General features: G+C 43.5%; 1 protein-coding gene across 1 annotated transcript in view; it reads right to left on the bottom strand.

Moving 5' to 3' along the window:
• Nucleotides 1-280: 280 nt before the first annotated feature.
• Nucleotides 281-12,667, bottom strand: part of HMBOX1 (homeobox containing 1) — a 30,888-nt gene continuing 18,501 nt past the window's right edge. Inside the window, exons 2-4 of the mRNA XM_026656345.1 lie at nucleotides 9,024-9,503; nucleotides 6,947-7,032; nucleotides 281-438 (exon numbers count right to left, since the gene is read on the bottom strand). Coding sequence (XP_026512130.1) covers nucleotides 281-438; nucleotides 6,947-7,032; nucleotides 9,024-9,503 — 724 coding nt within the window. The remainder of the gene's footprint in view (nucleotides 439-6,946; nucleotides 7,033-9,023; nucleotides 9,504-12,667) is intronic.

The following is a 12,667-nucleotide window of genomic DNA, read 5'->3' as shown; positions in this document are numbered from 1 at the left end:
CCAACAGAGACTACATAGTCCCACACTTTCAGAGGGTGTGAAAATGAGTCAAGCAACCAAGAAACAGGCCAGAGCTGAACACCTGGAGCGGCAGTGCTCTGGGTCACTTGCTACAACCAAAAGTTTACGCTTAAAAGCAGTTCTATTCACAAGTAGACTTAGCCCCATTCCTCCCCTTTCCAAAAAGTCACTCAATTACGGGATGCCACCTCTTGGAAGATGCTTCAGTACAGCAAGGTGAAGTGAACAATCAGTGCCACTCGCAAACATGACCCAGGGTTTATTGCAGAAATAAAACCTTAGCTTGTTTTGTTTTCTTTTGTTTACCAGGGTTTGTCTTCTCAAGCTGGTACCATCTGTAAAATGCCCTTTTCTTTTGTTCACTCAGGTCTGACCCCTGCTGCAACAGCCAATGAGAGATCCGGCTCTGGCTGATACCTACAAGAAAGAAAGAAAGAGAGAGAAAGAGAGAGAGAGAGCGCTTTTGTTCTATTTAAATTTTGAATGGATTCAGTGCTAGTGAAAGGTACTGGCTTAAGAGGCCCAGAAACCGAAAGCTAATATTTTATACATAGAAAAGGTACACGTTTCAAGCCTCCCCCACAGCGTCCCACCAGTGTACCTCAACTTTTGTCCTTTATTATTTTTGACCTGACTCAGACTCCATACCCACGGCAGGCAGCGTAATCCAGCAGTTAGTGGAAAGTTCACCAGACTTTGGAGTGAGGAAATCGGGGTTCTATTCCTAGCTCGGCCACTGACTCTCATGACATGACTTTGAGGAAATCATAACATCGAGGTGCCTCAGTTTGCCATCCTTAAAATGGGAATATTGGTACTTACCCGTCATTGTAAAGTGCTTTGAGATCTACAGACGAAGAAGGTTATTAAAGTGATTGTGATGATAAAATGCTTGCGGTGCATGCGGAGCTCAACAATAAGGTGAAAGCAGAACAGCAGTTTGTGATATACAGATATTAGTCCAACAGAAAATGAAGTCATTCACCGCCAAGTCATATCTCATAGGCCAGAAATAAAACCAAACCCAGCTGTCAGATGATAAACTGCTTCCAAACACTATTTACCTGGGCTGGATTAGACCCTGTGACCTAGTAGTGAAAAGTTCCATCTCTCTAAGAGAAATTTAAATCAGACTTACATAAAAATAGTAAGAGGAGAAAATTTCCCAGAAGCTGAATATATTTTTTCAGAGTGAAGTGGAATGCAGGATCAATGTCCACATTTCATCCATAACACTGAAGGACAAATTAATTAGGACACAAACCAAAACTAACCAGTTTCACAAGTAAAGAAACAGGACTCGAAACCCACTCGGATGAGAATCACATACTCATTCGTGATCACCACAAGCTATTCCAAGAACTTATATAATTCAGCGTTCAAATGGCTGAAGCAGAAGGCTAACAGAAGGGGCAAAGGAAATGCCAAGGGTGCATTCTCAAGAAGGCTGTTCAGCCATTAGAAAGGGTTAACATACAAACTCTCTTGGGGATTAAAGTTCTAGGAGGTGCTCACAGTAACAATATATTGCTAAACACCACCTGTGCCAACTCTGTTTAGAGTTATAATACACAACATGAAGGTTGCTTTTCATGAGGTACTCACACCTACCTCTCCCATCTTGTGATCTCATGATCATATTTAACTTATGAGAAATAGGCCCCTGGAGTTTTACATTTTTTCTAATAAGGGATTTTTTCCTAACATGTATTTTTGAGTTAAACAAAGATACTAATAACGTTTCAGAATGATTCAAAATCTCAGGGGAGTCCAATTCATATGGGTTAACTCCAACTAGGAACAAATCATAGTTATGTTCCTAACTAGCCTGCATTATATATAATTCTAGAGCTACTAAATTTCATTTGTCCTGCAGGAAAAGGGTGGGTTTGGTTTTTTTAAACAGGAACTCCTTTGTGTTCAACAGAAATCCTCGTGCAAGGATGCGGGAGAGAAATTGAAGGCTCCATGAGTATATTCTGACTGGCTTGCTGCAGGCAGGACTGTATGCTTTTATTGTATATCCATTTTGTATTCCCAACCAACCTCTCTCAGGGACTGCCTCTGCCCTATCTATCTATCAAAGATGGTGCAAACAGCTGAGGCAGTCCCACTTAGTCATCCCTAAGGTTGAAATCATGTCAACTGGAAGCATGTGCTCAGTAAAGGGACCTGGTTCTGAAACCTGTCTCCTTTGGTGTTCCATCACAGTCCATATCAGCCCACTTTTTGAGCACAGTGCTACATGCCTTAAGTGTTTGGCCTCTCAGTTGTGGTTGCTCAGTTGGATGAGTTTTGTCTGTTGATGGGTGAGGGTAGCATTAGTTTATTACCTGGTTTTTAAGTACTGTGGTCTGCCTTTAATTATGTAATAAAAATATTGTGTGTACAGCTCTTTGGTAACAAAGTAGGATATAAAAGCAAAGTATCAGATACTACAGTTATGGATACAGAACGTATTTTCATAATAATATATTGGGGCATCCACGCTTTGCCCGAGAGGCTGCACTGGCAACTTGCTACACTTGTTTTGTATAAAATAGTACAGATTGCAGCTACCTAATACACTAGCGCTGCCTGCAAACGTTAATGGTAACTTGGACCAGTGGCTGAAGCAAAGGAGTGAGAGCCAGGACATGGGGATTCTATTCCCAGCTTCACTACTGACTCATTGTGGTCTTTGGTACGTCACTCTGCAGTCAATCCCTTTCTGTAGATCGGAGCTTTGTACAGGATCTTGAAATGCACAGATCAGAACAGTGCTCTTCTACAAATTCTATGCACACTACGGCAGGTTCAAACATAACATGCTCTGTAATGACTACTGCATCCCAGGACCTGCACTTCAGAATGTTGTGGGCTGCATCTCATCTATATCAATACACTAACTCCAAGTAATCACTCCTGTTGAGAATCAGACCCTTTTCTCTCTGTCCACATAGCTAAAATTCTTGTGCAGGCCTCATATCCCAGTCTCTGTGGTTTCCCCAACACCCACATCACCCTCAACCCTCCCATCTCCAGCCCATACAAAATGCAGCTGCTAAGATCATCTTCCTCGCTCACTGGTTTCGATCAGTCAACTTTTTTGAGTTCTCCCCTTTTTCTACCGCATCACTTTCAAACTTCTTGTGATCACTTTCCTCCCCAACTCTTCATCTATCTTTGTCAGTTCAGATCGGATGCTCTCTGGGGCAAATATTGTAATTTCCACTGTTAGAAAAACGCTAGCACATTTTGGATGCTAGTGCAAATTAAATAATACTTTGTATTTATGAAATGCTAACTAAGGCTACTGGGAATTATTTCCTCTGAAATATACAAATTTGACTTGTCAGTTTTTATTATTTGTATCATGATCAAGTCTAGAGGCCCCAACACTGTACATACTACACAAGCAAGAGTTGATTTCTGCCTCAAAGACTTTACAGCCTAAATAGACAAGTAGTATTATACTCACTTTACAGTTGGGACACTGAGGCAGGCCAACATCACACACAAAGTGAGTGACAGAGCCAGGAACTGAACCTAGATCTCTTGAGTCCCAATGTAGGGCCTTAACCACAACTCCATCCTTCTGTTATTTATTTTTAATGATGTCCTCGTAGCAAAAACAAATAACAAAAAAGATTATTTGATTGTGTTAACTGTTTCTAGTTCCTAAAAAATTGGTTTTATACAGTGGACTCACCAGAGCACTAGGAAAGGGATGCTTCTCAATCCAACACCAGTACCATCCAGTTACATAGCTTCTAATCCTGCTATTTCAGGAAATTACATTGGCAGGAAAAAACTGCTGCCAAAGGCAAATTCACGAAGGTAATTATCTGGAGCATCTAATATCCGGCTGTCTGGAAAAAAATCTCTCAGACCGACCCATGGCTCATGAGGAAGACCTAGGTCCTTTGGTCTCTGGGCCAACAAGCCAGGAGTACTGTACATGATGAGGGCACTCAGCTTTGTCATAGAAAACTCCGGGGGGAGAGGCAGTCACAAAAGAGCCATGGCAAATTCTGATAAGTTTGACATTTTAATGAATATTTGTCACTTGCCTGCAATTCTGTCCCCCTTCCTGCTCCTCTCCATGCTCCCACTTTGCCCCTGCCCTTTCTTTCTGCCAGGTCTTTTCCCAGACACACTCCCCATGGCAGGTTCCAGTTCAGAGATGATGATGATGATGATGATAATAACTCAGAGATATTTCCCTAGACTGCACTGCTCCTTGGGCCACGTCTCCCAAGCAGATGATTTGGAAGAAAATTTCCCTCCCACATGCCAAAGAGGCAGCAAAAACCAACACCAGGAGAAGGCAGGCAGAGAGAATCGCTACTCTAGTGTGTTCAGTGCATACCTGCTCACAACCCTGGAGACTGCTGCTCACACAAGCCCCTAATAACTGTTTTTCCCCTTCCTCTCACAGATGGGTGCGTTCATCCTCTGTGGCTGTCATTTTTTTTTAATGTCCCTTGCAAAAAAGTATATAGAAGCACCTGGAAACGATGGGATTTGGACAGTGCTTCATTTGTAATGAAAGAGGTGCCGGGGCTCAACAATTAGGTGCCGAGACTCAAGCAATTTTTTTACTTTCATAACTGACACAGCAAGCCCAGAGATGCCTACAATAGTCCTGTGACTCCCTCTTGGGTCGGGACCCCCAGTTTGAGAAATGCTGCCCTAGTACCTATAACCACTTGGTTCAGGGGCAAATTTTCAGTGCTTATCACAACAGATTTAATACGTGACCCCCTCCGTTATTGTTAATGGGGATTTGGCATCTCATTCACCGCATGCAATGCTGAAAACCTACCCTTGAAGGGAGTAAAGCCGCAACTATGTTAAAGGAGTTTCAAACAACAAGATGGGAAATTCAGCAGGAACTATTATTAGCGCCTGTTTATACTGTCATTTTTCTTATCAGTAGAAGATTATTTATACAGCTCCCAACCCAAGAGCTTCTTGTTTATCTTATTACAGAAACCATTAAAGAAAGTTGCTATAAAAAGCAGCTTCTGTATTTAGTACAAGCACTAGTAAATGTTCTGCTGGGTTTTGCTCCTTATCAATCGTTTCTTTATTTCCTAGTCACCGTTTCATAATTTCCTTTGCCATTTTTCACTCTGTTCTCTTCTGACACTACAGAAAACTTCACTGTGTGCCTTCCTCATCTACTACTCCATGTCAGTTTTATTATTTGATCACTTCATAAATTTATGGTCATTAAAAAAACAAAACAAAACTAAGCTGGGGGAATATGGTTCAGATTGAAAGGCCTACATTGTACTACCTCAACAACGGAATTCAACATTCAGCTACAATTATATATTTTTTCTCTCCCCTCCTTTTCCCACCATCCCCCTCACCAGCGATGGAGAAATAAAAGGAAAAAAGTCATCGCTTGCTACTGCAGATGCATCAAGAATGGTAAAATTATGTGACGAGATGGGAAGAAAAAAAGGGGGCCTATTGCTGGCAAGTAGGAGGAGATAAAGAGTCATATCCTCAGCTGGTGCAAATCAATTTACAGAAGCTATGCTGAGTTACATGAGCATAGGTCAAGTTACTAGGTCAAGATCTGTGATTTGAAATTGACACATCTACCACACAGCTAACAGTCACTCACTCATGTGCTCATCCCTAACAACCCACTTGTAGAATACCCTTTTTAGGAGAGACGGGAGAGTTAAAAGTTTACACCTGGAATCCTGAAGCAATGTCCTTCAATAGAGCTGCACTGTCCACATTAGCATTTTCTTTAAAGGCCTAACCGACTGGCAATGCCTGCAGGTAAAGCTGTAGGGGAGGGGTTCATACATGAGGTAGTCTTTTTTGGTCAAACTGGGATTTATAACAAGAGGGCCAGAAATATGCCTAATTTTGGAAAGATCCAAGGACTGCGTCTTGTTACTTTTCCTTTCCTCGCAGCATCTGCCTTTGTAAACTGAGAGTGGGTGCACCGGAAGAGGTGGCACACTGCCCAAGCATTTGTTCACTCTCTTTTCACATGGGGGAGAGATGGAAAAGAGCTAGAACACCATCTAGACCATTTCCCCATCAGTGCAGGATCATTTCCTACAAGGCAATTTTCTAGAACTTCTCCTCGCACAATAGTTTGGCGCTTCTAGTCACATTTTCTTTCTTAATTATCTGACTATTTCAAGACGTCTATTCAGGCATGGTTCTAAAAATAAAGAAATAAATAAATAAAGGTCAGGAAGAGTAAGTTGTATGTTTTGTCTCCAGTTGTACTTCTGATTCTGCTACCAACTCTTTGTATGGCCTTGGCCAAGCCACTTAAACCTCTCTGCAAAGAATTAATCCACATTTGTACAGTGCTTTGCAAACAGAGTGTTGTGTAGAGGTCTAAATAGTTTTATGGAGGTCTGCTCACTCATCCCTAATGCCAATGGAGAAAAAGAGGGAAAGAGGAAGAAATATGGTACTTTCCCCTTTGAAACAAGGTTAGAGTTAATATGGCCACTCCCTCACCCCTCAATCTGCCTTTTATTATTATTAGCGACTCAAGGACAAGTGGACAAACTCTCACAATCAGTCTGCTAAGTGCACTGATGCCAGCCATGGATACATTCCCAGATACATATTTGTGTATATACATTTGCCACATGTAATAGCGTAACTTCAGAATGAAAGAAAACGGTTTTAGTTTTAAGACAGGAACTCTGCGTTTATTGCAATGCTGTAAAATAAAATTTGCTAGAAAAAGCCACACACAAAAAGTGATTCACTTGGGAAGTTCCATGATGTGCGGGACAATGGGTCTTAAATCAAAGGCATACATTATCATGACTAAGCTGACAGATCTGCACTGCAATGCAGAAAGCCAAGCAATATTCCAACATCTGCACTAGCACACACAGGCAGCTAGACACGGGACCCAAAATGAATAAAGGGCTCTTCAAGCTCTTACCTGTTACCTGTGCAACAACTGCTTGGGAAATCCTCCGATTGGCAAGAAAGGCTTTGATTTCCTCCTTTATCACGCTGCTGTCCCTCCTACCAAAACAAAACAACAACAAAACGAGAGAGACAGACAGGCCAAAGGGCACTCTAAAGATGTAAAATGGTTTTGTTTCCTTTGCTTAAGGGTGGGGGCCTCTGCCTTGGGGAGGGGGAGACAGGCAAAATAGCTCACCAGTGGACACTTCTTTTAATGAGTGTCATGTCTGATCAAAGCATCCCAGCAGGCGGATGGATGACTCATAGCCTATATAATTCATAGTAGGTGTAGGGCTGCCATATGGAATGTACAAAGTTTCATTACAGAGGGATGAATAAATCTCTCACACCAGCATTAAAACTCAGTCATAAAATGAAGCACAAAAAATAAAAGATAGCAGGGTCTGCATGGTTGGCTCCACAAATGAGGATATCGACAAGCCCTCTCAAACAACAGGGCTGAAGGAAGGAAAAGAGATTTTGCAACCTCCACCCCAACAACCTCCCTCGCCCCCAAAAGCATGGTGCGTGGGTGCACTGAATGAAGGAATACCCGTCAGCGTTATATCCCTAGTTTTTCTGGAAGGATTATTTTTAAAAAGTGTGGAGAGATGGTACAGAAGGGACTGAATAATTATGCTAAAAGGAAAAGAGTTTACTGGTTTCATAGGGGCTGTAATGTGCAGCAAGCTTAAACTGCAGTAAACAAACGCCTGTGCCTGTGAAATTCAGAATCAGTTTTGTTTGGCTTTTAAAAATCAGGTGGGGTTTATTCCTGGGTAACGTATTTTTTCTTTGGCTTTTTCTGAGCAGAGTTCGGTGATCAAAACTGTAATGTGAACAGCCTAGACTTGGAAAGTGTGAGTAAAACACAAAAACTGAGGGTTCATCATCTCTTCTACGCCCAACCCTCACCCTCCACACAAGAAAACATGGGACATTTCAACTTGAACAAGCACCAAACACTATCTTGGGCATCATGCTCATGAACCCCCAATCTGACAACAGGTAGATTTCAGCAAAAGGAGCGCCTGCCTACTGCTACACTCAACTCTTTCAGATTCCCCACTACGCTGAGCCCAAGAGCATGACTAACCACCTCCTTTGTGTTCTTCCCACTCATTTCTGAGCCTCCTTGACCTGCCACCACACCTTCACTCGGTCCCTCCTTAAAACTCATGTCCTCCAGGGGTCTGCGAGCCCCAGTCCAATATTTGCCAAGTATACATGAGAAAACATACCACTCCAAAACAACCAATAAATCATAATACACAAAAAAACCACAACAGAATTTAAAAGACACATGCAAAATTTCCCCACTCATTCTGCCTCTTGCTGGAGCCATGTTAAGATCATGGATACTTAATTTTGGAGTAACAACTCCCCTAACCTTTCCCATACTGCTAAATGGAAGGGGTACCCTGCCTAACAAGGAAGAAGCCCCTCATAGGGAAAAAAAGATGACCACTGATCTTGACTGTAAGCCCTCCATAGAGGAGGCATGCCTTTTCATAATTGTTTTTATTTCAGTGCTGCCATTCTTGGCCCTACATAACACACAAATAGAGGCAGTCCTGCCCCAAGGAGCTTACTATCCAAAAGGCAGATAAGACATGATATATTGCAAGTTCTTAAGGAAGGCATTAACAGAGCCATTTCCCTCTTCTCCCATACAACATTGGGAAAGAGAAGGCTTTGGACTGACATGAGCCAGTGGTGGAGAATCTCATGGGAGAGGAGGGCTGTTTCCAAGGGATTTGAATGTGGTGAGGATGGAAACAGTGTACTGAGATGAGAAAGTCAATCCAGGCTTTGGAAAAAACAGACTGAAGAGGGATCTGTGATGTAGCCCAGGACAAATGTGCACAAAGCTTTGAAGGGGAGGGTGGCCAATGGAGGACAAACAAGGGGATAATTATCTAAGGCACCCCTCACACTATTGACAATACATATAACCATTAAAGTACCTCTCCTGCCCCTGAGATGCAGTTCTCCTCTTAAAGGGTTCGTCAGGCTGATTTACTGAACCTTCTACAAGTTTTACTAACCTCATCAATTCTTCCACTTTGTCATCTACGTCCAAGTCCTCTTCAGAGGCTTCAAAACTGTACGACCTTTGAGCCAAGCTGTTTGCAAGTGGATAGCGAGTGGGCGACATCTTCCCATTGAACGCTGACAACCTCTCGTTACTCTCCCTCCCGTTCTGATTAGTAGTGCAAGGCTGTGGGGAGGTGTCGTAACTGTTGCTAGGTGACGGGGACATCCCAGAATGCTGAGTCTGTGTAGAAGCTGTGGCTGTAGAGGAAGATGCTGGGACATTGTTGGTACTGTTGCCATAGGAACCGCCTCCATAGCTAGACCTTCTTCCAAACTTGTCACTATGCTCTTGATCGAGACGGTCCAAGGTTTCCAAGGCGTGGAGGATTTCGTGTCTGGTCATTCCAGTACGTCTCAGGCGCTGAAGCAGATCTATCTGCTCTATAGTAAATCTGGGTTCATCTGTGTAGTGAGACATGGTTTCCAGCAGCCTAAAAAGGTGAAATGTGAAGGCAAACAGTTTAGTGCAAAAGCTATCTATGGGACATGAACAGCGCCTCAGGGATGGCACTTAACAGAAGACAATAGGCCTGATTCTGGTCTCATTTATACCAGTGTAAATCATGTAAGTGAGAGGGCAAGCAAGCCCAATGAGCGGAATCCCTCACCCATTGAACTCGACAGCAAAGCTCCCATTAACTTCAGGTTGATTGATTGCTTCTGGTAAAGGATAACTTTGCACAGTTTTCAGAGAATACCTCACCCTCTTACTTTAAATCCCGGCCAACACACCTTTGGATTACTGTCCCGCCCCCAGCTCCCTTTTCTGCTCTCTTATCTTCAATAAACATGCCTGATGGAATGTCAACAGTTGCGCCATAATTAAGGCTGCAACTGAGATTCTGTTATATGCCCAATTTTGCCCAACCGCCAAATCCCCCAGCAAAGTCCCATTGGTAGAGCCCTGCATGGATACAAAATGTATATCCACATCTGATCCGCAAACATGGTCCGTGGATATCAAGCGGATATCAGTAGATTTGCAGGGTTCTACCCACTGGCCTCGAAACTCACAGGTTAGCGCTGGGCCAGAGGTACAATTTTTCTAGAAATATTCAGTGATTCAGAAAAGGATTCACAAGTTATGATTCCCTAACATCAGAAGTGTGACGAGTTCAAGTAGTCTTAACTTTCTTGAAGGAAGGAGAGAGCTAAAACCCAGTTTCTTGAACTTCCCTAATTGAAATCCAGTGCCCCCCAGCACCAATGTTTAGTTGATTGAAGTTCGATTTCAGAAGTTGTTAACTTTTGAATCTGGAATGTTGCCATGGATCACCAGACCTGACATGCAGAGTGCAGCATGTCAAATTACTGTTAGAGACCTGAGCTCTTTCATTTAAAGAAATAAGGCCCCAGCCTTGTTCTTTGCAAAGGCAGATGTCATGTGTAATCACTAGGGAGGCTTGTCAAAGAAACTTTTTTCCTCCTAAACTTTGAAAAATGGTGGACAATATCCTAAGGCTTGCAGGGTACTCCCCCTTCCTGGCAGGCTTCAGCAGATCCATGGGAAATGCCATACGACCCCTTAAACTTTCTCCCCTCAAGTCCCCTCACAACAGATCTTCTAAAGTCTGCAGGAAGCAGGGGCCCTTCTTTCAGCCATCGGAAGATCTTGGAGGTGGCGGCTGGAGGTCAGAGAGCAGCATGAGAGTGGGGCAAAAATTATGAGGCATTCTCCCCTTCCTGTGGTCCTACAGAGTCGGTGGGAAAAGCAATGAGAAACTCTCTGAAGCTCATTGGAGCCATCCTGGAATCCCAAGCATGGCAGTGGTGGGAGAGAGAGCTGACAACATATTAAGTGTGTATGGGGAACCCTAAGGAGCATATTAAAACCAGTGGGGGAAATGGAGCCCCGATGAGAATCCCAAACCTTTACAGGAGTGGGGCTGGCTGCCCCAACAACCCTGTTCCTCCAATGAACTCTGTGTTTATGTCTTTCCCTGTGCTGGGCCAAAGGCACACAGAAGCTGCAGTGACATGGCTGTTCCCAGCCCTGACTACTACTGGGGTTGGTGTGGGTAAAGGGGGGTCTTTTCCGGGCAGTGACACCCCAAGCTGGAGTTCTGTGACCTGGGGGAGAGAGATGGGCCACGCTAGAGCCACGCTGCCATACCATGATGCTGATACAGGGTGCATGGGTCCCTTTAAAAAGGGTTTTGCCCTTGTAGATGGAATCCCAGGGTAGAGAGGGAGAGGCACTGATGCAGAACCTCCCGCCTCCAGTCCTGCACTGCTCCTCACAACTGTAGAAGTGGCTATGGCTGCGTTCTTAAAAATGATTAAATGAACGAATGTGCATTTTTCTTCTCAAGTCCGCAAGTGTGTATATCCTCACAACTGCTCCGCATTGCTGCTGCCACCAGAGGAGTGGTGGGTGGGTAGGGGGAGGAGGATTCATGGGGACTCATGCCCCCTCCAGGTGACCCTAGATGAGAGGCTGGGATCAGGCTGGAGTCACGCTCCCAACGCTGCTCTCCTGCTGCCACTGGCAGTGTATCACTCCCATGAGAGCCTGACTTTTATGGCTGATTAGTATTAATTTCTCCAATAAGGATTATTTTAACTTTTTTAAAAACTGCTCCCAACTTAGTCCACTATAAGCAGAGTGTAACAGTCAGTGTAGAAATCTAATAACTGAATGGAATTGCAAACAATTACGAGATGGAAGCCAGCTCCCAGATCATGTAGCTCAGTCCTGAGGGACAATGAAATTATATATAATGTAGGGAATATCCTTCTCTGAATTCCATTCCGTTTGTTTGTCTTTCTATTACCAAGGTGCCCTGAACTGTACACAGTGTTCTAGTGGTTGTCCAGTCATTTGTCTATACTGCAAAACAAAGGTGGGTTAACTCAGGTTTGCTAATTCGAGTTAAAAATAGCAGTGAAAACATAGCAACTCCAATTTTAACTTGGGTTAGCAACTTGAATTCAACCCCAAGCTTTAACTGAAGCTGCTAACCTAAGCTGCCATATCTTCACTGCTATTTTAACTGGAGTCAGCTTCTGAAGGTTAGCTAACCCATCTTAAGAACACACACTAAGGCTATGTCTACACTTAAACCGCTACAGTGGCGCAGCTGCAGCTGTGCGGCTCTAGCGCTTCAGTACAGACACTACAGTAAATGGGAGGTTTCTCCTGTCACTATAGTTAATCCACCTCCCTGAGACGCAGTAGCTTAGTCGACAAAATAATTCTTCTGTTGACCTAACCTTATCTACACTGGGGGTTAGGTCGGCTTAACTACGTCACTCAAGGGGATGGATTTTTCACACCCCTGAGTGACAGAGCTGAGTTGATCTAAGTTTTTCATGTAGACCTGGCCTAAGTATTGTATCATGTACCTACCAACCCTTGGGTTCACAGCACTTGCCAGTTTAATAACGTCTACAGTTTTAGGCCAGGATCCTAAAATGCATTACACCCAAACCGAGCCCCAGTGACTTCATGGGCTCTGGCAGGACTGGGGCCTTAATGTGCTCTTTAGGTTCTCTTCCAGAGGTTAAAGGGTGGCTACGACTCCAAAACATCGTTTTAAAATGTGTGGCGCTTCTCCATAGTAAATCCTCATTTGAGAGAATTTAATTCATAACC

The sequence above is a fragment of the Terrapene carolina genome, unplaced genomic scaffold (genome assembly GCF_002925995.2).
Source record: "Terrapene carolina triunguis isolate 2854851 unplaced genomic scaffold, T_m_triunguis-2.0 Scaffold228, whole genome shotgun sequence".
Lineage (NCBI taxonomy): Eukaryota > Metazoa > Chordata > Testudines > Emydidae > Terrapene > Terrapene triunguis.
Note: the sequence above shows the minus strand (reverse complement) of the source record. Positions and strands in the feature narration are given on the sequence as shown.